At 39.5% G+C, this 27,771-nt stretch overlaps 2 protein-coding genes across 3 annotated transcripts; one reads left to right on the plus strand and one right to left on the minus strand.

Moving 5' to 3' along the window:
* Positions 1-2,311: 2,311 nt before the first annotated feature.
* On the plus strand, positions 2,312-5,358 carry LOC103713598 (transcription factor KUA1-like). The gene is made up of 5 exons (XM_008800586.6): positions 2,312-2,682; positions 4,124-4,335; positions 4,445-4,540; positions 4,667-4,786; positions 4,896-5,358. Exons 1-5 carry the CDS (start codon positions 2,448-2,450, stop codon positions 5,169-5,171), a joined length of 939 nt encoding a protein of 312 aa, XP_008798808.4. The 5' UTR covers positions 2,312-2,447; the 3' UTR covers positions 5,172-5,358.
* A 1,395-nt stretch (positions 5,359-6,753) lies between these two features.
* On the minus strand, positions 6,754-23,504 carry LOC103713599 (RWD domain-containing protein). 2 transcript variants are annotated; one of them, XM_008800588.6, is made up of 7 exons: positions 23,189-23,504; positions 21,587-21,625; positions 17,033-17,170; positions 13,052-13,191; positions 12,875-12,966; positions 12,167-12,282; positions 6,754-7,455 (listed from the first exon to the last, which is right to left on the minus strand). In XM_008800588.6, exons 1-7 carry the CDS (start codon positions 23,333-23,335, stop codon positions 7,054-7,056), a joined length of 1,074 nt encoding a protein of 357 aa, XP_008798810.3. In that variant the 5' UTR covers positions 23,336-23,504; the 3' UTR covers positions 6,754-7,053. The 2 variants fall into 2 exon arrangements, with proteins under 2 accessions (XP_008798810.3, XP_038975802.2); XM_039119874.3 differs by lacking the exon at positions 17,033-17,170 and having other exon boundaries at positions 6,833-7,455; positions 23,189-23,479.
* Between the last annotated feature and the right edge of the window lie 4,267 nt (positions 23,505-27,771).

Genomic DNA, 27,771 nt, shown 5'->3' on the forward strand with positions numbered 1-27,771 from the left:
TTAAACCCCTCGATCCATTTACATCGTTTAGGCGATCTTTGAAGGAGATTTAAGCCCCATTCGAAGCATGGACAAGCAACTAGTGATTTGGGACGAAGAATCGGCCGCAAAGGTACGTGTTCCACCTTGTTTCGAATTTTTTTTTTTTTCACGGTTCGTGCTCCGTTCGGCACTGGATCGCCGAACAAAAGGCTTCTGTTCGGCTGAACAGTGCCGAACAGAAGCCTTCTGTTCGGCAACCCTCAACCGAACAGATCTGTTCGGCTGCACCGTGCCGAACAGAAGGCTTCTGTCCGGCACGGTTCAGCCGAACAGAAGCCTTTTGTTCGGCGATCCAGTGCCGAACGGAGCACGAACCGTGAAAAAAAAAAAATTTCGGGAGAAGCCGGCGAGGTGGTTCCGGGAGAAGCCGGCGAGGTGGTCGGAGATCGGGAGAATGCCGGCGACGAGAGGGAGAAGGGGGAACGGGGGGGTTTTGGGCGTTGGCGAGGTGTTTTGGAGGGGAAGAGCGGGGTGGGGGGGGTTTGGGGGGTGTAGAGAGCAATTTAGGTGAGGGGGTGGGGAGGGTGGGGGTAATTTAGGAATTTTTAATTTTTTAGGGGTGTCCTTAGCAAATGGGGGGGTGTAGAGAGTATTTAATTTTTTTTTAATTTTTGGGGGGTGTCCTGAGCAATAGGGGGGGTGTATATAGAACCACCCCTACTCTCCACCCATACGTCGTCGAGGGAAACAACCGAGCTTGCATTCTTGGAAATGACGAAAGTGCCCTTACCGGCTCTCTCGGCCATCTCCCGAAACTAATCCATCCAATGCCCAACGAAAGAGCTAAGAAAGGGGAGAGAAGTTCGTAATTAGTAATAATAGCCGAGGCCATATCTTTGCGGTCCTCACGCTCCTATATCCTCGGACGTAGGTGGGTGGCAATATTGATATTTGATCAATGATCGTGGGTTTGTTTTTAATGGAGGAGGCTCCCCGCACAGCGGCGCAGCGACACGCAATCTGATTAAGATATCGCAGGCCTGACACTGGATTTTCGGCCGTTAATGGGAGAGAGCGTTTATTTCAGGATAGCAGGTGCCGTCTCTGATGGCATGAGGTTACCTCCCTCTTTTTTTTTAAAGATGGAATATTGGTCATAATGCGAATGCGATTGATTGCTGCTTGCTGCACCAAAGATTAATTCAATAAAATTTCATTGCGACGAATTCATAAATGTTTATGTAACATATAAGAATGTATCATTATTGCTGGTGCACCAACAGATAAGAATGTTAATTGGTTAACCTTAAATAAGCATATCCAAATCTTTTAATAAGCCTCACCTAATATCTCTATAGAGGATAAACTATAGAATCAATGTCTCATCATCTTTGGTGACATACTAACCAAAACTCAACCAACATATACGATATGAATAATCGCAATAGCACTTACCTTAATGGACTATTATTTGCTCTAAAAGAAGCATTTGATGGATGACTAAAATCCTATCAACTAGGTTTACTATGCAAAATCTTTTGCAGTGCATGTACTATAAAGTTTTGGAGAGATTGCACAAAGCTAATATTTATCAAACATAAATCGTTCAAAACCATTTTGTATTAGCATAAAAGAAAGCCAAAAAAATAGGGATGAAAGTGAATCGGATAATCGGATAATATCTATCTAAGTTTGTTTTTGTGTTTGAATCTTTCTAAATATGAATAAAATTTTTAGCATTTTAGTAATATTTATATATATATATATCCATAATCATAAAAAAAACAAATATGGATGTGGATAAATAACTATCCGATCCGTATCCGAATATCCGATATTATTTATAATATTCTTTAATTTTATATAACACTCATGAACTTGTAAAAAAAATAAATGAATATGTCAACATATTGCTAACTTGATTTATCTCTTATTTAATAATATTATTGATTCTATAGTCATAAAATTTAATTATTTAAGTTATATTTATATTTATATTCATATCCATATTTTTACTATATAATTTGTATTCCTATTTTTTAAATAAATATAAATATAATTTTCTGAATTGGACAAATATTAGTATCGATATCCTACTTTTTTTTTTTTAAGCAAAATAAATATGAAGACCGACGTACCCATGTCCCATACGTTTCAGCCCAACAAAAAAATCGTTCTAATATTCCTTTTATGCTCACCGGCCGGTCATGGCACCCTGCTTCTTACCTCAGGCTGAGCTAATCCGTGGGCAATCTACGTAATTACATCAAAAAATTCGGGCAGTTCCGCAGCGGAGATCTAATAGATTCCCATGGAGCAGAAAGGGATTAACTTGCCTTCCTCGTTCCCCGTTCCCCCTGGAGTCGCGTTCTCGATCTATAATAATAGGCCCAAAGGAGAAAGCGATAAGAGACCGAGGAAGAGGGTGTGCGTGAAGATTTGTGCTCGGAGGATTTTTTTCGGCCATGGAGAAAGGCCTGAAGCTCTTCGGGGTGAGGATCATGGGCGAAGGGGGAGCCGGGGAGTTGGAGTTGGAGTTGGAGGAGGAGGAGGTGATGCGGAAGAGCTCCAGCATGGGGAATTTGGCCTCCTGCACCGGGGGACCGGCCGGCGATCACGTTAGCGGCGAGCAAGGTTACCTTTCCGACGGTGGCCTCCACCAATCCTCGAGGACGAGAAGAAGGCACGAGCGGAAAAGAGGTTGGTGATCGATTGGCCATTTTTTCCCTCTATACCGATCTTTGTCTTATCGATTATTGGCCTTTTTTTCTTTGGGGGTTGTTGGTATTTCGGTAAGTTTTTGGATTTATGCATCTGTTCAGGTGATTTGCTTTTGTTGAATTATGTACTTGTCCTGTTTGATCTTGATGATGAAATGCTTTTTCCCCGCTTCTTTTTGGTTGTTTTTTTGTCGATTGGATTAAATTATCATTTTGTTTATGCGATCGGCTTTATTCATGAAAATCTTTTTTATACGAAAGATTTATTCATGGAAATTCTTACATAAATGCGTCAAACATTAGATTTTTGGGGGTTTTTTCATAAAACTTTTGATGTGGAAATTTGGTTGATATTGTGAAAAGAAATGAGATTGTGAAAAGAAATGAGATCGTTGCTCTGTGAATTGTGTTGCCAACTATGTATGTAAAGGCTTTATTTTTAGATTGATATAATGCATGATATCTTTTATTTTGATACATATCATAATTAACTATGCAAATTTCTTGTTACAATGTCATTTGGATGCCAGTTTTCTAAAAGTTTAACTGGTGATTTGGTCTATCTATTCCTGGAGGAGGAAACTCGGAAACTTCCTTTTTCTCTGCCCGTTTTTTAATTCTTGGATTAGCTATAGGTATTTTAAACGTTTATATAAGCATTTAGCTTATCTATCTGATAATTTTTGTAACAAAGGGAATGGAAAACCATGTTGCAAAGGGAATGGATAGCATGTTTGGGCTTATACCATGTTGCAAATGTTCTATTTTACTGGTTCAATATATGCTAAGAAGAGATGGAAAACAGGAAATATATGCAAGTGAAAAAAATAATAAATAGGATAGAGATCCATCAAAGCAATAACCAACTTCTAATTATGCTCTATAGGTTTGCTATTAATCAAAAGTGGGTTCTTTTCTCCTTTTCTCCTTATTCTTTTCTTCTGCAATGAATAGTATATCCTTGTTTTGTAAGAAAGCCTCATTAGACATGTGTGGCTGATTTGGTTAAGAACTATAAAGGTGCTTGGAATTGTTGATCGGGCTAACAAGGTTTGCACCATATATAGGATTCTGAATCAGCTTCTTTTCTTTATACGCTTATGAATTCTCTGAATTAATATCGTTATCATCCTGCAAGCATTACTGCTTTATGGCCTTCTATCCTCTGCATGTAACTTGATTCAAGTAGAACCAAAGAGTGGCTTGTATGGTTGTTCAGTCGAAGCAAAACAACAACTCCTACGTTATTTTTGTTTTGAAAAGTTTTTGACTTCTTTAAATGGAAGATCTCCGCTCCCTCGAGATTCCTTATGTTCATATGAAATCCTCGCCCTGCTTCTCATTTCATTTAATCGGCAGATGGAGGTTTAGCCATTTCTATGATGTTCTCTAAGCCGCTCAGCTGTTGTGCTCTCACACAGGAGTACCATGGACAGAAGAAGAGCACAGAACATTTTTGGCTGGACTGGAAAAGCTCGGGAAGGGAGATTGGAGGGGAATTTCACGGAATTTTGTGACCACTAGAACCCCGACCCAAGTAGCCAGTCATGCGCAGAAGTATTTCCTTAGACAGAACAATCCTGGTAAAAAGAAGCGCCGATCCAGCCTCTTCGACATGGTGATCAATGAAGAAGTAACCACTCCAAAATTTTGCTTTGGTTTCCATCATTCTGTCTTCCTCTGATTAATGCTATTGTAGTCTTTTCTTACTTCTGGATCGTGACTGATCGCCAAATTTGCAGGCTGCGGTCCCTGAAACAGCTTCAGCATTATCTCCGAAGAAGCCTCCTCGTGAACCCAAGGAAGAAACGAATAATCTAAGCCTGGAGGAACATATGGTAATCTCTTTCCCATGTACCATAGTCCTTTCCTCTCATGCGAAAAACAGATACCAGCGACCCCATGACTTCCTTCCTATAATATGAACAAGCTGAATCTGGTCAAATGGGGGGGCTAAATTGCAGGTGGGAGCCTCAGTTGTTGTTACCACCCCAGTGGCATCTCGAGGTTTCGAGGCTTCCTCAGTCTCACCAATGATGACAAGCCATGGTAGCATTACCAACTTCTGCGGTGCCAATCTCATGGTAAACCAATCACGCTATAATTCTGACATGCTCTGAATACTATACTGATTTCTGGAGCCATCCTCGAGATCATCGGTTCTTCTCGACCTAACGTTTGAGCTCTGAACAGGTTGAAATCTCAGGCCGCAGTGTTGGAGAACAGGTCATGCCAACCTTATCCCTCATCTCACCACTCAATGTTCCAGACCAGGTGGCTACAGTGTTGCAAGCCAGCACAACATGTGCCCCAAATCTTCTCAAATTGTCCTTGCCTCATCCTCCATCTTCTGCCACAACTTCGTTGGTTGAAAGCAGCGATTTGGAGCTCAGCATTGCACCACCTCGGCCACACAGTCTAGCTAAATTATCCTCTCAGGGTGTGGCTGGGGCTATTAGAGTAGTCTGATCGGTTTTGGATTATTTCTTTATGTTTGTAACTCTGAGACTTGTTCAGCGGTAAATGGATAGTTTTAAAAAATAGGCAGATTTCCTTTTGCTAATACTTCTGGAAAACATGGTAAATGTCAAGGATTTGTTTGTCTTCATATTTTGGAGGTGAAGCAATAAAAGAGGGAGGAAAGGTGGACGCTGTCCGTGATAAAGGTGTTTGATTGTTTTTTTCTCTCCCACCTCGGCAACGGTAAGAGCTGAGGCTTGAGTGGCTTCTTATGTCTCTGGATTTTCGGGATATAGTTTTAGAAGATAGGTAGCTGGGCTCCTGGGTCCCATGAAGGGAAGGTGGATTTTGCTGGATGAAGAGGAAAAGACGGGTGTGGAGGCCAATCACTCGCACCTCTTTGGAAAGACAGCAACGTGTGCGGCTGCCAAGAGGTTGGTCTCATGCGACTTTAGCGTCCACGGGATCTTTAGATCAAATCCTGGATTTTTGAGAATGGTGTGAAAGCTTTGCAGGATAAATAGGAAGAGAGGTGTAAACCGTGCAAATGGTCACCCTGGCATGTAAGCTTTACAGGATAAATAGGTATAGCCGAATAGGTGTGAACGTTGGAAATGGTAACCCTGGCATGTGAGCTTCACAGGATAAATGGGAATAGGTGTAAACGTTCGACATGGTAACCCTGGCATGTTTCACGAGTGAAGTTAGGATTACTTCTAACCTTGGACTTTCATTTCGTACGATGCTTCGAAGACTCTCCAACGGTTGGGTTAAAACATTCCGGATCAGGAAGGGTCTGAACTGATTAAATGCAGATTGACTGCAGCAACAATGGCAAATGGAAATAGATAGCAAGGGGTCCGGCTGCAGATTCTGGGGTTTATAAGGGGTACAACTTCAATTGTAACTTCTTGATAGCCTTATGTCCTACGTTTCCGAGTTTTCCTTGCAACCAAAATTTTAAGAAAAAAAAGAAAAGAAAAGCTTTTTAACTGAGCATTCGATCAAGGACACCTTCTTGATAGCCTGGATGTTACAAGGCTGATGCAACAATAGTGATAACCAACAATAAAACACCAGAGAAAAGAAACCTCGTATCACATTATGATTAATTTCTTAATGATTGAAGTCGAAAATGTTGCAAGTCATATCGAAGTACGCAATAGATAAATGCCAACTGTTACCAGAATCCATTGCCCTATTGAACTTGATTCTCTTTTCGACTTCTTTTTCTTAATAGCTGTTCAACTTATATAGTCCGAAAGCACCTCCCCAGCAAATTCGACATGAACCGTGCCAACTTTGCCAAACTTTGGACGTTTTCATTTCCTTGCGCAAAGTCCTAAAAATCCTTCAGAACAGAAAAACTGTTAAATTTCCAGAACATGGAGACCAGTAACTTAAAAACAAATGCTAGAGGACATTCGTATCCGCCATTACTGGAAAGATCCGCGCACAAACGTACATGATCACGGGCATGACAAAACGGCTCTATAAATGAACGGCTGGACCTTGCCTGTTCATTGAATAAAATACATTGATCATCTTTTACAGAGCAGATTGAAAAGGACGAGAAACTTGGGACAAGATATACTTCTTAAAAAATAGACAATTTGCATATAAATATATTTTCACGGTCTCTGTGAAATGTTCCCATTAGGAAATCTCTCTCACACACAAAAGAATAGGCATATAAATATATAATGAAGGCAATACTCAAACAAATACAAATTGCATATGGCAGCTCGATATGCACCACGATACACTAGTTCTGCCCATCAGGCATATGGCGCGTACATGCTTGCAATGTAACTTCTTTTTTCGAAAAATAAGGGTGGAAAACAGGGCTCTTATGTTCAGAGAAAAAGAAAGAAAGAAAGAAACAACTATGTCACTGCTCCGAAGTCTGCACTTCTTTCTTGATCCACTGTTTTCGCACTGGTTGTGCATGTTTTTGTTTTCTTGAATTATGAAGACTGTTCTTTCTCCTCATGCTTGTATTCTTTTGCTTGCTTGTGGATGCTTTGTTTATGGAGGTATTTGAATCAAAGGTTGAACGGTCAGCGGTATCTCCGCATAGTTCACCTCTGGTCTCTACAGATGTAGTAGGCAGCGAGAGAGGTTCAGGAAGAAACATCCCAGGTAATATCTGAAGGTTTTTTGTGGGTTCAATCAGACCGTTGTTTTCTTGCTGCAAGTTTAACAAGCCCTCAAATTTCTCCCTTCTCTTATTCTCCAACTCTGATTGTAGAAACAGTTTATCATCTTCATCTCTGTCCATTCCTGCAAATCTCTGTAAGCAAAGCAATAATGAGTGTTGCATTGTCGCATCATCTATGAAAATACTTGGATACACAGCAAAACTTTGGTCTCCAGTCGGCACCTTTCTCCTCAGCACGTGTGCTGGGGAGAGGTTCTCAGTTTGAACACAGAAGATAGCATGCCCATCGTGTTTCTCAAAATTAAAAAAAAAAATCAATTACATTAAAATATGCAATCCTCGTTTCTGTCATTGGTAGTAGTTGCACCAAGCATCAGCCAAAAGTCAAGAAAGACAAAAGAAGGGAAAACTACTTTAAATTATCTGGACATGTTGGAGGCTTCAGGGAGCCAATTAATAAAAAACAGTCTACCTCTAATAAAGATAGCTGCAAACAATGGGATGGGCTGCCAATTGTCTGAGTAGTATCACATGCTTCAACTCATATGTGACACCTAAAGCATCATGATTTGCCACCTGTTGGACCCCATTCTATATGTCAACTGGCGTGCGCCACCCTCTATCTCCATTTGCAGACACCAACAAGATAAGCCGAATTCCCAATCAAGAGAAGAGATTAGGAAAAACTTAAAAATGTAAGCCGAGATATGAGATGCTTGCTATTTTGGGGATCAGATCTACAAAATGAATCAATGCAGACGATACTTAAATGGTCCTTAATTGATGGTATAAGGTCTGTTCTTTGTGTATATATTAGGTTCCTCTAGTACTTAGCATGTGCTTTGCACGTGCCTATCTAAGAAGGAAGGGGAAGCATGCATGTGCCCCCGGGGGATGTTGACAGGGATCTCTCTCCCCTCCCCTCTTTTTTAGCAAGAAAATGGACCCCATGCAGAGACTTCTAAGAGTCTAGCCATACTTGCCCGATTCCAGAAGTTCCATTACATAATAAAATACAGATTTGCATAATCTTATACCATATTAAATACAAGAGTATTCCTTAGAAGATATCACCTGTCAAATTTTTTCCTGAAATACCCTACCATGTGTCCCTCAAAATCCATCCAAATATTCGGTGGATCTTCCCTCAGTCTGCCCATCTCTCTCACGCACAGAAAGGTCACATGTCCCATCCTTGTTGGGAGCTTTCTTTTTATTACAAAAAATCCAGCTACAAATTTTTATGTATCTTATTTTATTATGTTCTTATCATGGTTTGCTGTACCACCCGATCGGGGTGCACTATACCATACCGGAAGAAAACCGGTACGAAACTTAATTTTGAATCAGTATAAACCCCGTAGCGAGACGTACTATCCCGTACCGAGGTGTACCGACCTATACCAAGGTGCATACCAGCCTATACCAACTTGTATTGCGGCGTATTGAGATAAAAATTTAGAAAAATAGTTAGAGAGCCATTTCGATACAGAGATGTATCGTACCGTACCGTATCGATAAGGTTCCGATATGGTACCTGGTACCGAGATTACGGACCTTGATTCTTATGATGTATTTTCTAATTATATATAGTATTAATTTTTTAATTTATTTTATTAATATTTTATGGTTATATATCATCAATTTTATATTTTTGTTTCATTTTCAATCTTTATTTAATCTATTTTATAATACTTTACATATTATATATATATATATTTGTACTTTTCAAATCAACAGCTACAGATCTTGTATTCCGTATTTTCAATTCCTTTTTCTTATCTCTTTTAATTTGTTTCTTTTTTATTTTTTATTTTAGATTTATTTCCTTATTTTGTAACCTATCTTTTGTATTCAATTTATTTATTTTGTTTTAAACATAAATTAGTAAATTAATTTTTCTATTGTTAATGTACCTTTGCTTATGAAAAACAAAATAAAATTAAATTAAATAAAAATTAAGCAAAGTTATCCGACAACATTACGTCATAACAACCTCGCAATACTTTTAGCAACATAGATATGACAAAACTAAGCTCAAAACAAGAAAGAAGGAAAATGAAAGCATCTGAACCCAATTTGCACAAGTGACCCCTTATCATGATTGATTTTACAACTATTTCATAACCCATGTTTATGAGAAAGAAAGCAACAACATTATTGATGTGGTTCCTACAATCCTGAAACATCACAAGATCAAGGCTCCTTGTAGAACAGATTGCAACTTGCATCAAAGAAAAGCCCAACCTCAAGTGAGTCTCGGAAGAGGGAATAAGATCCAAAGCCTACTGTTTGGTGCCAAAAGCTTTCAGGACTTGCAAATTGGACTAGTCCCTTCAACTTCCCTGAGCCCAAGACACCTAAGGATATGCATAATGACGTGGAATAAGAGCAGATAAAGGTGCCTTAGTGGCTCAGAACAAATCGCAAACCTTCCTTAGCAGCATCCTGCCAAAACTCAGAGATATCCTCAAGCTTCAACAGCCTGAAATTTCAGTCAGGACCTAGATTAACAAAAGAAGAAGAAGAAATGGTCTCCTTGGAGTGAATCAAGATAAAGTGGAGATGAGGCTCAAAAACCTCTTAAGGGACTTCTTGCCGCCTCATGGCGATGCTTAGGGATTTACGAGAGAACAGAATTTAGGAGTCTAGTTTAGGATTTTGGAAGCTGGGGGAAGAGGAATTTCCAGGGTTATGGCTTTAAAGTGGAAGACAAGGAGATTGTGAGAACCATGAGAAAAAAGGAGGGTTGGGAGAGGGGAAGGCAAGAAGGTTTATGAGAGTGGATGCAAGAAAAAGATGGGAGCAGCAGTTAACCTGCACAGAATGGACATATGGCAGGTCTGAAGCCAAAAGATTGTACGAGCATGTGAGGGCACATGCATGCAGGCACATTACAACAGTCTATTCTGTAGACGAGAAGAGGAGGTTTACCAACATAAATGGTACTAGGCTGGAGAGACTACTAGCAAGAAAGGGGAGAGACATGGGCCCCATCAGATTCTGATCAACAAGGAATCCAATATTAGAACTAGCAATGCCACACAATTCTCTCTTTACTAACATGAAAAGCAATATTACAGATGGTGCTTAGATAGGGTTCCTCTAGTCTGATGCAGAAATGACAGTTTAGATTTTAAATATCAAGAGCAATTCATCATAAGTTTTATGTCTAGCACAGGAAAATTCGACAAGAAAATGGAGAGCGCAGTCCAGATAGTAATTTCGAGTAATTTTCATACCATAATTTATCTATCCATGCTTCTAGGTTCAACCACCTCCAAATATGTTCAACTACTCAACTATGCCAACTTCAAGGATGGACTTTCGAGACATGACAAGTGCCTCGACAATGTCTGCTGAAATCCAAAACTCAATGGAAAGAAAAAAAATCCAGCTTGTCTAACCCTAAAAGAACCATTCTTCACATTTCTCTAAACATATAACTCAATCAGCAATTATGGAGGAGGAAAGCACCATAAGTATTCATGCATGCATAGAGTGATCAACTTATTTACTTCGTTTTTTTCCTTTTCTAGCAGTTTGAAGTTCTGTTTAAAACTCTAAAATCGAAATTGAAATTTTCTAAATTTGTCTAGAAGATCTGAAACGAGTTCAGTTTCAGAGTTCCTACAGATACTAATTTCTGGGGCCTAGTCTCCCAGCGTATATGAGCTGGGATCCAGAGAGCCAGCATTAGTTCATGCTAAGCTCAGATGGTCAACCAAGCTAGCTTGAGCTCAGCTAATGTTCAAAACAATCCAAGACTATGGTCAGCCAAGCTAGCCAAGCTCAGCTAACGTTCAAAACAAGCCAAGACCAGCGAGCATGAAATTAGCTTGCTTGGAATGTAGAGTTAAAACGAAACACTCGCAGCTCAAACCAATAAACCATGAGCGAGAGATTGGGGAGGGAGGGAGGGAGGGAGGGGGAGAGAGAGAGAGAGAGGAGGAAAGAAGAAAGTTTTTCTCCCCTTTTTTTTTTGTTTTGGGGGGGGCATCACTTCAGAACCTAGTTTCTTTATATCCCTGCAGGATATTCCTACAATAATACCCAAATAGGCCCTTAAAGTTTCTTTATATTTTCCCCAAATTTTAATTAACATTTATTTTGGATTTTTGTAACTTTTAAAGGAACTTGGCTGAAACTAAAAGGTCTTTTTTCTCTTTTCTTGCAACTGAACTAAAAGCTAAGACCACCGAAACTCACGTGAAAGTAGACTGATGAATCTGGACTCCTGCATTTTGTAGTTTCAAGAAACAAAGATTTATTGAGATTCATTTATTTCTTCTTTCTCTTCACTGTATTGTGTCTTTATCAAAGGAACCATCAATTATGCCCTTCAATTAAAAAAGTCCAGCTACATTCAGATTATCTGGGTTACAAGAACTAGAGATGAATGGATAAGAAGCTATGGATAACATAAAACTAAGACCCTGACAAAACTAGTTCTAAAGAAGATATTTGCTTTCCATCACAATAGAATGTGCAAACTGCAAAAATCAAGCGCTAGACGAGATCAGATTGCAGAAACATAGCATGGATATCAGAAATCAAAAGGAAAGTGTATAATTATTAGCAAGATCTCCTGGTGACACTATGAGAATCTGAGACTCTTCAATGAGAACTTAACTGCTGATAATAAGCCATGCAGGAAATGGTTTAGTTGATATTAATTGGATAACTAGTCAAACAAGGTGTAAGCTGATGACTACAAAAGCATCCGCAACCCAAGAGAAGATCACACCACTCTAAAAGCCAATGAATGTATTGCCGTAAAAAAAATAATAATAATTAAAAAAAAACAGAGATCACATGGATACAAAAGGGAATGGATGCATACCAGTTGAGATAAATTTGTTTCAAGGTAATCAAGAACATGCTCAATATCCTTTGCATCAAACACCTTCCGACAAACAGGGCAAGTTCCTTTGTGTTGATTTACAGTGGCAGGCATATCTGAGCTGGACATCAGCAGTTCTCACTAAATATCATATGTTAGCAGTTAAAAGCATAAAACTACAAAAAAAATTTACAACTAATTTGATGGCAACCTGGTACAGTATTATTGTTTATACAAATTCAGTTTTATAAAATATATCTAAAAATAATTTCTTGAAAAAAAAGAAAATAATAAGGGGAAGACATGTCAAACTTTTGCCCAAGTCATTTGGTTCCAGAATCACTATAATGTTAACCCTCTAGAACTTACAGCCTACTTAAAAGAAATAATATCATGCAGATACCCTGTCAAATTGTCTTCCCAATAAGTTGACTTTGCTGGACTGGAAAACCTTAAGAATTCATATAATTATTCATGAAAGGTATGAAAACAAATATGGGATATCATAGTCAAGGACTAATTTGGCAGATAGAGAACAATGTTAAAAAAAAAAAAAAGATCACTCTGAAGAAAATAGATGTGCGAAGAAGAGCTCCCATAGCTGAGTTAGGCAAAAGTGAACACCAGAGAAATATCTTCACAGCAAGATTCCCCCTTTTGTCTGTTCCATGTTTTTTATAAATGAAGGAGCACATTAAGAAGAAATACCCCTTTGTTCTATAGCAGCAGCAGTAGTTTCCTGAGCTATTTTGGTGTCATTTTGCTCCTGGAGCCATTTCCACCACCTGATAATACATTCACTAACAAAGAAGGAATACAAACAAGGTATCAATCAAAAATAGTCCAAACAGGGATTCAAAACAGAAAAATAAGATAGGAAACCACCTGTGAAAGCAGTGATAGCAGGACATCAGCTTCATAAATGGCAAAGAAGAATCATCTTTATCTTGTGTGACCAAAGGATATAGACATAATGGGCAGTTTCCTTCAGGATGGTTCATATTAGAAAGAATCTCCACTGCTTCCTGCAATATTCAAACCAATCAGATTCGATGCAAACACAAAGTATTGTCTTACATATTACGTACGAATATTATAATAATTTTTCAAGCGTTCCAGGCTTCCAGCAATATCTATCCATCCACAAGAAACATCAAATTTATGTTTATCAATTTTTGGCACCATGATCTACGAAAATAACCTTTGCAACTAAATACCAAAAGATATAGTGCTTCATGGAGGCCAATTGATCATCTTTAGTGCACTTAAATGTGCTTTGCTTCAGCTGGGTTTGGAAAACCAAAGTCCAATGCAGAGTTAACACCAAAGTTCGCGGTCTCGGTACCAGACCCTATACTGGTGCCACACTAGCATAGTGTCAGTACGGTACGGTAAGCAATTTTTTGGCGTACCGAGTGTCAGTATGCCACCGGTACCCATACCGTACGGTACGGTACGGCATATCATGGTTAACATTGTTCTGATGGTAATCTGCTTGGGGAAGGTTACGATGCAAATCGTTCCTGCCTCCCAGGAGAGCTATAGCATTTTATAGAACTAAATATCTAATCAGGCTTCTTTGTCCTTAGTTAAAGGAACAATCAGTCCCAACATTATAAAGCAACAAATTCTGCTACAAAACATGGGAATATTAAATATACAGGCTGGTAATTTTGACTAGCCAGTTTAAAGCTTAAATTTTGAGGACATGCCACAACCCAGCTGATTGCCAACCATGCAACAAACTAGGCAGAGATTTGTTCGTTGTCTCCAAAGCTGGGCAATAGGATGATCATATCAACCCGACATTTACTCACCCGGGAGTTCATCACTCTATGCCACGCTCACAATCATTTTCAGGACTCCACTAAGAATGCCGACAATAAATGCAAAGCAGGTTTTGTTATTAGGGATCAAGGGAACCAGCTATATGTTGTCCCAGCCACACAACTGAATCCATGCTCAGCACCAACAATAGAGCTCCAAACAGCCTGCGAAGAGATCCATTACACCATCAAGATCCTTGAGGCTTCAAAGCTTAGGTTAGAGGGCGACTCCCTTACTAATGTCAAAATATTTGAGCACGGCACATCCAAGGACCTCTTTCTACCCCTCTACCGCTGCTTAATGGATATTTGTCTCTGGAACTAGGGGTTGCAATGTTTCCAGATTTACCCATTCGATCAAGGTGTCTAATCAAGGAGAAGGCTGGCCTGCCAATTTATGTGGCCGAACACCATATGATAACGGAGCAAACTCATGGGTTTCCACTGGAGATAGTGATTTGCAATAGCAGATTTTGAAGATTGCATTTACCGCATGGTTATGTAAGACTTACCCTCCTTTAAGAATTATTTATGTATATGAGTCAGGGCTCAGCAGTAGACCCAGCATAACTGCCACACCCTACTAAGTACTAACCCACGATAATTACATAATTTAACTGGATTATTCCGACCCTCAAAAATAAGTGTCACTTCTTTCATCCTACAGAACTCCTACCAAACCACTTTTACAAAGAATCCCAATCATGTGCCTTGCCCTTTCCCAATATAAAAAATGATCCTGAGCATAAAGTCAGCATATTCTCATGTCACATCTGATTGAATCAGCACTTACCATTAGATTATTCTCATCCATCTGAATTCTAGGTCAGGAGGGGCCTATTACTTCTACTAGAATCAACAGAACCTTTATATGGACCCACTAATTTTATGAGAGCCGAAACTAAAACCTCCAGAAAAACCTCCAAGCTAGCACAAGAGATGGAAATCATAGCACAAAATTGCATCCACCAAATTCACCTGTCTCAGAATTCAGTTTTACCAATGAAATAACACATATATACTAGTTCACATATCATATGTTCTACACGCTTGAGCTTATAGCTCACCTCTTTTTACATTAAGCGTCAGAAACTATAAGCAAAAGTGTTATGCTAATATGACTGCCCTTGATAAAAGAACTTTGAATACTAGAAGTAAGGTTTTCATATTAACCTTTAACCTCAATGCCAACACCTTAATAACAATCTTACTAATTGTCCTATTGTTCATCAGTATTTTCTGCTTTAGTACCATATGACAATCTTATGACTGATTAGATGGCAATATATAATAAGCAGAATGGAACCTGAGTTAACATCAGCAGCCACAAGATTGTCCGAGCATCTGCATTGTAGGCATGCAAATCTCAATAAGCACCCCTATCCACACCACCCCATCCTACAGAGATCCTTTTAAGCATTCCTGATCCTACACTCATTTTGCTTGTTAGTCTATAAATGGCATCTATTCAACTGAAACTGAAAGATTTAAACTAAGGTCATACTTAGGGCCATCCAAGGCCCATTCAGCACCAATAAATGCTATTCCTTGTAAGCTCAGTCCAATTCCCTAAAAGGGAAAGAGCATGAAGCAAGAAAAAAAGGATATTCCTTAAGAGTTAAAAGTCTTGAACTTCCTTGCCCACCATTTAAATCCTTTAAGAAAGGCCACTCCCTTCAGAAGTGTACGTATTGAAAATAGAGGCACTAGAAGTATACTGCTAATCAAAGGGAAGGTAGAATGACAACTAATTTGAAATCCTTGATGTTATTACAGTTTTTAAACCCCCTCCTCCCTTTTTCTCCTAAAAGTATACTGCTAATCCAAGGGAAGGTAGAATGACAACTAATTTTGTTCTTCTGAAAAATCTCATCCTAGAACCAATTCACAATATTAATCTAAAGGTTAGGGCCAGCAGAGACCTATTCAGCCCTAGCACATGCTAGTCGAATCCAGCTCTGTCCAGCCATGGAAAAGGAAAAGAATATGAAAAGTGGAAGAGAGATGGGATCTATCAAAGCAACAAACATTCCTCAACCACCATCCAGGTTCTTTAAGAAAAATTACTACTTCTAAAAGGCTACATGCAAAATCAGTAAAGTACACTATTACTAGAATTCCAATTCCATTATCCTGAACTATGGAATCTATGCTGTTAAGCGATAAGAAAACGTCATGTTAGTTTTACTTCTATATGTGGTATTTGGACATTTCTTAGGAATCCATCGTACACAATAGTATAATCAACACCAATGAACCGACCATAATATATCCAAACCTGACATGTTACTGTAGTAAGCCAAATTTTATGCTTCTAAGAAATAAAAAGCACTAGACCTCCTGAATTCTAGTCAAGCCAATCACATTGTGAACTAGGCTAAGGGTCCCATGAACTAGCATACTCCTCTGGAGCCATGTCAATATCCAGGCAGTTACTGCACAAACTATGCTTTAGAAGATTCATATCCCTGAATTGTTCTCCAACTATGCATAATAGTAACAGCACCACATAAAATAATAACCTGCACATCAGATGCAATACCACAGGACTTTACCTCCATGATGTAATCTGATGGTTTTCTCTCTTTTTCTTCCTTCCCATGATTGACACAGCCGATATCACACAGCTTGCATTTACAATTGTTTAATCAGTTAAAATCTGAGTAGGTAGGCTCTTTATGTCATGTTATTGACTTTCACGTATAGAACTTCAAGCAGTTGCTCCAACAAGAAAAATATATTTACATTATTTTTTTTTTTAAAAGATCAAATATATCATCTTTAGAACATCCTAGTCAATCATGGCAGAATGTTACAGATTCTATGTCTTTAGTTTTCAACTTGCTGGCACGCTGGAGGTATCAGATAATTGGGAAATTAGGAATAACATCAACACCCGACAAAAACTCATCAAAACAGGCCATGACACCAATAGGTACGGAACATAGCATATTCACACTTGCAGTTGAACAGGTGCATTAACTAGTCACCAACTCAACTATAAATAAAAACGAATCTAATGAATTCAACTGACAGCTACCTCGCAAAGGGCCACAAGCATCATGCATGAAGAGAGCTCCTGGGATTTGTTCTGTATGCTAGCAATCAAACGTGTTTGTCGATTCTCATCAAGGCCTTTCGTTTCTACAGCATATATATAAGGAGGTTCACTGGGATACTGCCATGACAAAGAAATATCAAGCATCAAGCATAGGAAATACTGGACCAAGCAAAATATTGATGACTATAGTTATCTAAATTAACATACAAAAGCTTTCATCTAACAAGGATACTTCAGCAACAAATTATACGGAATAATAATCAAAAGCCTCATATGAATGAAGCGAGATTGCACAGTATGTACCATGTAGCAATGCATTAGATCCACAGTTATGTAATGATACTTCAGCCTATGGCTTATATTGGATAAGCCATCTGTAGTAGTCACATATGAATTTGAAAGTATGTCACATGCCCTTAGGTGCATATGTCACACAAAGATATCTTAAACAAAATGTTTCATGTAATAATCCTTGCTTAACAAGCATATGTCCTCCATTTTGGTCCAAAAATACCAATTTTTAGCATTTCAGGCAAGTATCGTGATTTATTCTATCCATAATGTTGCCATATGTCATTCCAAGTTCTCTAAATCCCCATGGAAAATCTTCCTCTATATATAACTTTTGGTCAAATATATTGGTCAGAGACAAGGTCCGCCGAACCGGTACTGGGATCCGTACCAATCGGCGGCCGGTACGGTTCGGTACCAAACCGATACTAGTACGGTAGGACGTGCCAGTTCTGTACCGGCACGTCCATTTTTTTTGAGTTTTCAAGAATATTTAATTGGTAATCACTCTTTTTGAACTTTTTCAATGTTTTTAAATCTAATTTGATTTTTTTTTATGTTTTTTGGTGTTTCTATGATCCCGGTTTAACCCAAATGATGCATTTTATTATTTTAAAACGATACAAATCATAAAATAATTAGTGAAATGTTGCATGCTACAAGGAACAACATAAAATATCCTTAAATCAAATAGTGACGTAAAAATTATAAAATAATACAACCAATTACATACATTTAAAGTACAATATACATACGGATATCTAAAATCAGGTCGAGTGGCGATGGCTCTCGTAGATATCTGAATAATCAGCATAGTCAGAAGATACATCAACCCACCTCTCTAACCAAGCGGCGTTGTAGTCTTATACGTTCATCTCATAAGAAACGTGCGCCGGGTTATAAGTACTTTCGAATCTCTCGTGAAAGCTCTGGCTCTAAGAGTTGTCCTCTAATTGATAATACGGCTGTGGAAGAGCCCATCCGAATATGCTGGCAACAAAATCCAACCCATGAGATGCTTCGGACTGCGTAAGGTAGCAGCCACCGAAAAATACCTCAAACGCACCATATCCATATCCGTATCCGTATGGTCATAAGTTGCATGTAGCTATGGATAATAGAATTCAGTATATGACTCAAAATCTGATACGTGTATGGATCCTACTTCACGTCCAATGTCATCTACAGCTACGGATAATAGAATCCATTATATACCTCGCGGAGCCCGTCTTCTATATGCAATCGTATCCTCGCGGGCTCTACCAGATTGTACACCGTGGTCCCTATCCTGTGTAGCATGCATAAACAGAGACTCATCAACGAATCGAAAATCATTCTGCAGTTATCTCATAAACAGTGGTCTCCTGTCCTCCACTCTCTCTCTAGCGAGTAGATCCATGACCATCAGAACTATCATCACTGCTACTCCTAATCTCTGAATTTGTGTACTAACTCCTTGACACTCTCCATTGGGGCTCTACCAAAAAATACATCAAATTTATCTAATATATAATCCTAATTTTCATATTTTATTTATTTACATACTTTTAATAATTTTTAAATTTAAAAATATATTTAAATATCATAAATTCAGAAAAATATGATTTCTACCTCAAAAAATACTTCTGAATTATGGAATACATACTACTAATTTTTCATAATTTTTGACATTACTTATATATTTTTAATTATTTTTTAATTTTAAAAATAATTTTTAAATATTAATATTTCAAAAAATTAATTTCAGCTCAGATTCATATAGAACCCAATAATGTATGCTATATTTATTTTTTAGGCCCTCAGGAATTCATCAAAGGCTACTTATTTCTTAATTTTGTCTAAATTTAGACCTAGACCATTGTACGCATGATCGCATCAAAACTTAAATGAATGGACACCAAATTTTTATGGAGAGTAGCTTGCATGCCCTTAAATACGTTTCTGATTTTAATTTTTAAAAAAAAAAATTATTTATTTAAAAAATTATTTTTTAAACCAAAAATATATATTTAATTTTAAAGATTATATATAATCCAAAAATTAAAAATTTTTATTTCAGCATGTAGATCGCCCATAGATCTACAATATATAAAAAAATCAAGCCCAAATCGAAATTTTGGCATGATATTCCCTTGTTTTGCAATTTTTGAGCTATTTTTTCAAGCCTAAAAAAGAAAGAAGAAATGAGATAGAAGAGAGAAAACACACCTTATTTAGCCTTGAATCTTTCTTTTGATAGCCTGCATTGATGTTGTTTTTAGAGTATTTGGGAAGGAGAAGTGGCGGAGAGAGTTGTTGCTTTCAAATGAAGTATCAGTTGGCTCCACAGCAAGTCCACAGCGTCCATCCGGTTCGAAACCGAGTTGACTCGGCCGGTTCACACCAAGTCTGCACCGAACCGGCCGATTCGAACACTTATCGGCTGGTTTCGGTCGGTAAGGGACCGATTCCGGACGGCTTGGTAGGGGTTCTGACCGGTACAGGGCTGGAACCAAAATTATTAGACGAACCAACCCGGTTTTACACTGGGTCGGCCCGGCACTGCCCAAACTGGGCGGTTCAATCCGATTCGGCAGACATTGGTCAAAGATACCCCCGGCCTAACAGTGAACATGAATCTTAGATGATAAAAAAAGTTTTTTCTATAAAAAACATTCACAGATCTTTCTTGACCTCAAGATCCACATGGAAAAACGAGTTGGCATATTTAGCCAAAGTCAATCCCCGCAATTTGATTTGGCAAGCATGTGAGGAATTCATTATTATGAATGGATCTGGCATAAAGTCGCAAATTTTTATGAGTTTTGCAAGAAGAGATGAATGAGATAAAAGAAAATAGTGCTATAATAGACAGCACACCAAACACCATTGCGATGAATGTTACTACCTAATAACAGAGACAATTAGCCGTTCACAATGTTACAAAAACTGCTGCTTGAGCACTTAAAGCAGCCAATTAAACAGATACATAGTGCCTCACAAAGTACCCACTTAAGCCTAGTAGCCTTTTTCTCTGTTATTCATTTAAACGATAGCTTGAACATTTAAGTGGACATGCAATTTACTTAATTGTTAATCATAGTCTAGCAACTGAAGTAAAAAAACTAAACTTTGTCCAGATGTTAATAATAACATATCATTATACCAAAAACTAAAATACATTGATATGCTACCTTACACGATGTGTTGATTTTTTTTCTTGCTTCCTTCAAGACAATATGTAAACCTTGAATGTGTTGCATCTAAGACGTCTCAAGCAGGCTAAGAAGATAATTTGGCAGTCTTTTATCCTTGACACAACCACAAGTGCCTTTTCTCATTGTAAACAACGCATCCCAATGTCCTATCAATAAAGAAGTGCACCATTCATCCCTCCAATTGGTCAGCTGTATCATATGCCCCCCGGTGCCTTTCTCTCTCTGTTTTTTCTAAATGTGTTCTTTTATGATCACTAATCCCACCAAAAGTCACAAATTTCCCTCCTTTCCCATCATCATCACCATTGTCATCATCATAATAATTGCCATTCTTCTGTATTTCAATACTACTCAAGTGTCATTTCTCCAGTTACTCCTAGGTTTGATAATAATGTTAAACCATGCTTGCACTGACTAAAATACAGCTTGCAATTAGTCTTGTCATCTCTCCAGCTTGCTTAACACCAATCATATTTATTTTAGGGGTTCTCATGATCCAAATGCCAATGGACATATGAAGCACAACCCAAGAATATACTCAGTCGACTTCTTTGAAATATGAATCTTATCAAATACAATGAAAATTAACAGATTTTTCCACATGAACATGTTACTTTGCGTTTCAAATTTCATCTATGAGTCACACTCATCAGGTCCATATCAATGCAACAATATTCAGCATCACAGAATTCTATAAAGCAGAGATAAACACAATATATGAAACCCTATTTACTTGGTAAACTTTACAAGGACCTACAATAAGCATCACACAAGGAACGCATGGTAGCTTTTTCACTTAGCCATGAACAGAGAGGTTTGTAATTGACTAAATGCAAAATGACAAACTAGCAAAAAAATCAACTCCAGTCCAATAATTCCTCTCAGAACGATATTCCGTAGCCGTCATATCATAATAATGATTAATTAGTTGTCCGCATATTGTATGACAGAATGTATAGAAGAACATAAATAACGAAAACTACACTTGATATGAGCAGGCCAAACACAAAAGTGAAATTCTTCTTTATATTTCTCCAAGTGTTACCTGAGCACATGCTTTTATTCCAAGTATGACTTCCACAAACTGCAGGAAAACAATATGTGTCAGCACTCCAAGCTAACTTTTGATACTAGGACAAACAGTTGGTAAACAATCAGTCTTCAAAAAAGCATAGTAATTATAATCACCAATATAACTTCCTCGATGAATCTTCATTTTATCGCCATTAATCTTCCTGAAAAGTTCATGGGGATATAATATATTGTGGCAAAAGAAACATATTGCTATTTTTGATAAAGATTTAAACTTAATGAATCATGGTATGAAAATCTTTTTTTTTTATAAAAAAAGGATTCGCAGAGTCCAGAGAAGTATTCATTGGTTTGTCTTAGTAAATGAAATTCTAATTGCATGAACAAACGATCAACACTAGACGTGAAATTGTTTAGACAAGATAAGAAACCTAAGACTACAGGTGGGGTCAGTCAATTTCAAAAACATAATTCTATCCTTTTCTCTGTTCAAAGATTTAAATAACTCTGAAAATTCATGTTTTTTATTATGTGTTTGGTTGTTAAATACATGAAGATAAAAATGAAAAACCTAGCTAGACACAGATGAAAAATTACAGAACTTGAAAAATCCAGTCAAGCTACAAATTTCAATTCCAAGATTTTAAGAAATCTACGAATTTTTACTACAGAATCAAACACTCAATCATATAAGATCATTCCAGGTAGATTAGATTTATGTGCATCTCTAGACATCTCGTCTTATGCCATTCTAAAAGCATGAAACAAGAATTGTTACTCCATTAACGGTGTGACCATTCAAAACAAAGTTGATTTTCAGTTCCGTCTCTTTGTATTTGTAACGGTCCAAACCCAGTCATGATGGGTTTTGAGTAATAATTCATAGCCTAGGCATGGAAATAGACAAGAAGGTCAATAGTCATGAGAGCTTTGGGTTATTTTTATGCCACAAAAGCTAGCATTAGTTCAATTTAATCAAGTATTGATTTATATCACTTATGGTTCAAGAAACTTGATTTATACATGTGGCAGAGAGAAACACCCCATGTTTTATATATTTGTTCATTATGAATGTAATTTTCTTCAAACTCAGAGCATTCTAGGTGTTCTTCCCTCTACATAAGAAAGATTTTAGGTGACCCTCTTTTTCTTCCTATTCGTTCGCCATTCTTGTTGCTTCTACTAAATTTGGTCCACAAACTTCGAGCCCTTCCTGACCCTTGAGATAAAATCCTGAGGGGGCTATATAAACTGTAGTTGAATTACAAAGGTGAGGATTTTGGATAAGCACATCTCGCGAGCATTTGATTTTGAGGAACAACTTGAGAAGAAATTTAATAAACACAAAAGTTTGGCATACAATATTTTCCCAATCAATTCTCGAGTTATATGAAACTTCTACACCAATTTGAGTAGAATCGGAAAAAGAACATCGAGTTGCGAACCGGGATAAGAACAATGAATTGCATAAATTAACGCAAGAACATCGAAAACAAAGAACGCGCTAAATCGGACGGCTGCCAAAATTTTAGACTAGAAAGAACAAATCCAGAAATTGCGACGCATCCCGCGGAGGAAGAAACCCTAGTTCTTGGGCGGTTGGGATAGGGGATACCTGTTGCGAAGAATCGTCGGCAGTTCGAGGCCGGATGCGGACGTTGAGATGCGGCGGGAAGTCAAGTATCACACGGCAATCGTCGCCGTAGACGGCCTGGACCGCCTCCACTTCGAGGCGGATCTCCTCCTCCTCCACCATCGCCATAGCCCACGATCTATCTGGGAGAGCCGGTCTTTTCCCTCTTATTATTAGGACGACGGAGCCGGAGAGGAAAGACGGGCCCCGGAAGGAAAAGCTTCGGCGGCTACCTGGTCATTATGGTTGCACCGCTTCCTCGCGACGCAATCTCGTGGGAGAGCTGGATGGCCATAGCGCCCCTTTTACATCCAGGTGCCGGCTCGGTTGTAATTTTTTACACGTGCCAGCCACGTGAAAAAAAAATATTAGAAATTATTTTTTATTTTTTTTGCTAAAATAGATCTCTAAACATAACAAATTTTGAAGCACTCTGAGCAACTCCCTCTTCCCGACCCATATAGCCCTCCGGAGTTACTAGCCACATATAAGGCCATATTAGGCATTATTTTTACTATACAGGCATATAACGAACGATCTTGCATGGGGATTTAGACTTTGGAGTTTAGAAAAAGCATCCACACTTCAATTTTACTCCTGCAACCTTAAGTTAGTAGGATTCTATTGATTGGATGCTTAGGGTTTTGCATGACATAGAAAAGACATGTAAAGAATATTGATTTGGGATTTTGCGTATATACCAGCAAGATATAGGTTATTATATTTTTATCTTTTTGAAAATCATACATACATTGTTTCTTATTTAACTTCTTTTTTTTTTTTGGTTGCTAGCATGAGTAAGTTGTTATCTTAAATGTAATAACTCCATAATTTTTTTTACTTAGCATCCCTAAAAAAAAATTCCAACATTACTTTTTTTTTTGGCAAAGAGATTTTTTTTTTGCATAAGTAATTTAAAGATATTGAGACCAAATATCGATGTTAAAATAAAGTTTTATACTAAAAATTAATTATGAGACAAAATGAAGGGTATATGTATATTTAGATTAAAAAAAAATACAAACCAAAAGTGATGAATATCCCTCTTAGAATCTATAGATATTTTTTTTTGTTTTATAAACATAAACCGGTGAGCCTAAAAATAATGAATGCTCTTCATTCAAGAATTTATACATAATTTTAAGTTTACTAATTTTTATATACCAACCTTGGAATCATTGTGCGACTAACATATAAAAAGTGACATGCAAAATCAACAAGATGTCCATGGAAATTTTGTTCATAATATTTTAGGCTCATAGTTCATTTTTTTTATCTTGTGGTCTAAGTCACTATATGGGCACCATAGACTTTTAAATAAAAAATCTTCAATTCAAGTATCCATAAATAATTTTAGATTTTTTACTTTGACAGTTTGACCCTAGAATAATTCCATGGGCAACAAAATTAATAACAGACTATTTGGAATTTTATTGATAATTTCTTGATCCAAAATTTATATTTCCATATGAATATAAATGGTATGAATATGAATAATTTTTTATATATTACTAACCATCTATTAAGGAATGGATGGCTAGAAAGAGCTAATTAGGGACCTATATTCTAGTCTACATTCCAATAGCAAGTCCAGTAATTTAAAACAAGACAGAAAGGCTTGGTCAAATCCAAAGAGATGAGAAGTTGTCCTCTTTTGCCCATATAGGGTAGTTTAGAGAGGAGCATCCATGGCTGCAGGTACTCTCTTTCAAGACTTTGTCCATGCCTTTCTATCTCATGACTCGGCCTCTACGATGGTGCCGCCACTAAATCTTCCCTGGTTGTGATCGTAAGTTTATCATTCTTCTGTGGGTCCGGGGTTCAAGACCAGGTTTTTGCGAATGGTTGTTGCCTCCAATGGCGGTAGTAGGATATAGAAGCCATGTCACTGGCATCATCGAAGGGGAGATATGGAGGGGACGACAGAAACATCGAAACAGGAGCAAATTGGGTAAATGGGGGCAGTAACAACACTGAAACCAATAGGAGAAGGAAACCAGAGCGTGAGAGAGATGGCGCGAGAGCGAAGGTAGTGGCAGTCGCATACTTGGTGTTGCTGGAAATTGGACCCGGGGGCGGCCGCGAACCGAGGAGGAGGAGCTCCGGCGAACACTGGCGGACAGCGATCCGTCGGCGGGCGGCGTCCTCCGGGGGACCTGCAAGAAGCCGGTGGCCGGGCTTTTCCGGCGCCGGCCCTCCGATGCCTAAGTCAGAGGGGGGCTTAATTTTGGAGAAGGAGAGGGAATAGTATGAATCAGAGTTTTTTGTCTGCCTACCCGCCAGCCCCCCCCTCTGAAATGGAGTGGTTCTCCTTTTATAGAGAGGTGCTGGATTACCTGTGAGATGATGGAGCGAGGTCGTTGTACAGTTTGAGCATGCCGCACGATCAGGCGAATTAATGCTGTAGTGGGAGACCACGTCGGAGTCAGGGAATTGTCCCGGTTGATTGAACACTGCAACGCTGATTTGCCGTGGAGAACTGGAGGTCCGTAGGCAGCAGGCGACGTACGCATTAATTGTGGAGTAAGTTGGAGGTCTGGAGAGGCCACGCGCGATGATTGTTGGCGGTCACAGCAGAGTATGGTTCCTGATTAATATGTCGTGGCGTGGCCGGCAAGTAAAACATGATGCGGTAAGGCTGCTGCAGGGCATGGCCGCAGCATATAGACGACGAGGTCGGCCTTCTGAGGCCAGCTCAGCCTTCTGGTCTCGGCCTGCTGTGCTCGGCCTTCTGTGCTTGGCCTTCTGAGCTCGGCAGCCTTCTGGTCTCGACCTGCTGTGCTCGGCCTGCTGTGCTCGGCCTTCTGTGCTCGGCCTTCTGGTCTTGGCCTTCTGTGCTCGGCCTTCTGAGCTCCGCAGCCTTCTGGTCTCGGCCTTTTGTGCTCGGCCTTCTGTGCTCGGCAGCCTTCTGGTCTCGGCCTTCTATGCTCAGCAGCCTTCTGGTCTCGGCCTTCTGTGCTCGGCCTGCTGTGCTCGGCCTTCTGTGCTCGACCTTCTGGTCTTGGCCTGCCGTGCTCGGCCTTCTGTGCTCGGCCTTCTGAGCTCCGCAGCCTTCTGGTCTCGGCCTTTTGTGCTCGGCCTTCTGTGCTCGGCAGCCTTCTGGTCTCGGCCTTCTATGCTCAGCAGCCTTCTGGTCTCGGCCTTCTGTGCTCGGCCTTCTGAGCTCGGCCTTCTGGTCTCGGCCTTCTGTGCTCGGCCTGCTGTGCTCGGCTTTCTGGTCTCGGCCTTCTGTGCTCGGCCTATGCTGTGCTCGGCCTTCTGAGCTCGGGCACTTAGATGAGCTCGAGAGCAGAAGAGCTCAAGCACTTAGATGAGCTCGAGAGCGGAAGAGCCCGATCACTTAGATGAGCTCGAGAGCGGAAGAGCCCGAGCACTTAGTTGAGCTCGAGAGCGGAAGAGCCCGATCACTTAGATGAGCTGGAGAGCGGAAGAGCCCGAGCACTTAGATGAGCTCGATCTTGCTAACGGATTTGGGTGCTATAATTGCATTTGTGGGGTGGTCCATTTTTCCCCGAACACTACCCCCCGACTTTCGAGTTCGAGCTGCTTTTTGGCTCGGATGAAGGAAGTAGTCCAGTCGTCGATCATCCTATAATATAGCCAAATATGTATAGAGATATACGTGCCAAGTAGGGTGTACCTCTCATGCAGTTGGAGTTAAGTGCTCCAGGTTGACTCAGCGGCCTTCTTTGGCCTTGTCTGTTGGCGATCAAGCCGAAATCGAGCCGAGCTCGATAGTCGATGGAGATCGAGCCGAGCTCGATTAGTCGATGGAGATCGAGCCGAGCTTGATAGTCGATGGAGATCGAGCCGAGCTCGATCTTGGAGACATACAGGAGATGGACTTCATTCGTTGGCGATCGTGCGCCCTTATTCGAAGCGGGGCGATGTTGGAGATAGAGATACCCGTAGGTCGTTTTTTGGATTCTTCGACCTGAAAATAGATAAAATATTGAAATTATTTGAAGCCAAAGTGGCGTCCTATACCTTTTGGAGATATTTTGATGGCTCTCGAGCTCCAAAGTCCCTCAAGACTTGGCTCCTGCTTCTTTGGCTCGATTTTTTGGGAGGTGTTCTGCGCTCGGATTTCTGAGCACGGTCTGCATGAGCTCGGCCTGTATGAGCTCGGCGGGGGCTTCAGTGATGGCGACGCTCTGAAGGAGAGCAACGTCGCGGGCACCGTCCTAAGGACTTACGCCCGTGAGGAGGGAGTACATGCTGGTTTCTTGCTTGCTGCCGGAAGACAGAAGACTTGGAAGGATCATGGGATTTAATGGGGCTGTACCCTTTGTCACAGAGGCTTACAATCCCATTTTAAAGCTCCATAACTCTCCTTCTCCAGACCTCAGCTTTTATTTCTCTTCCCCCCAACTCGTTGACGTGAGACTTGGACTACTACTTCTCACTGGTTGCCCCCACATACGTTATTGCAGCGGGAGCCATGCCTGATTCGAGATGGCTCGGGAGAAAGTTTCTTCCTCTGCTTAACATGATCCCGTGGAGGCGGCACAGGAGGGGCCTCCACTTGTTGCAGGCTTTGGGCTGCAATGGCTAGCGCTTGGACT

Source organism: Phoenix dactylifera, chromosome 3, assembly GCF_051530095.1.
Source record: "Phoenix dactylifera cultivar Ajwa chromosome 3, Ajwa_hap1_PhDact_Kaust_v1.1, whole genome shotgun sequence".
Classification (NCBI taxonomy): Eukaryota; Viridiplantae; Streptophyta; class Magnoliopsida; order Arecales; family Arecaceae; genus Phoenix; species Phoenix dactylifera.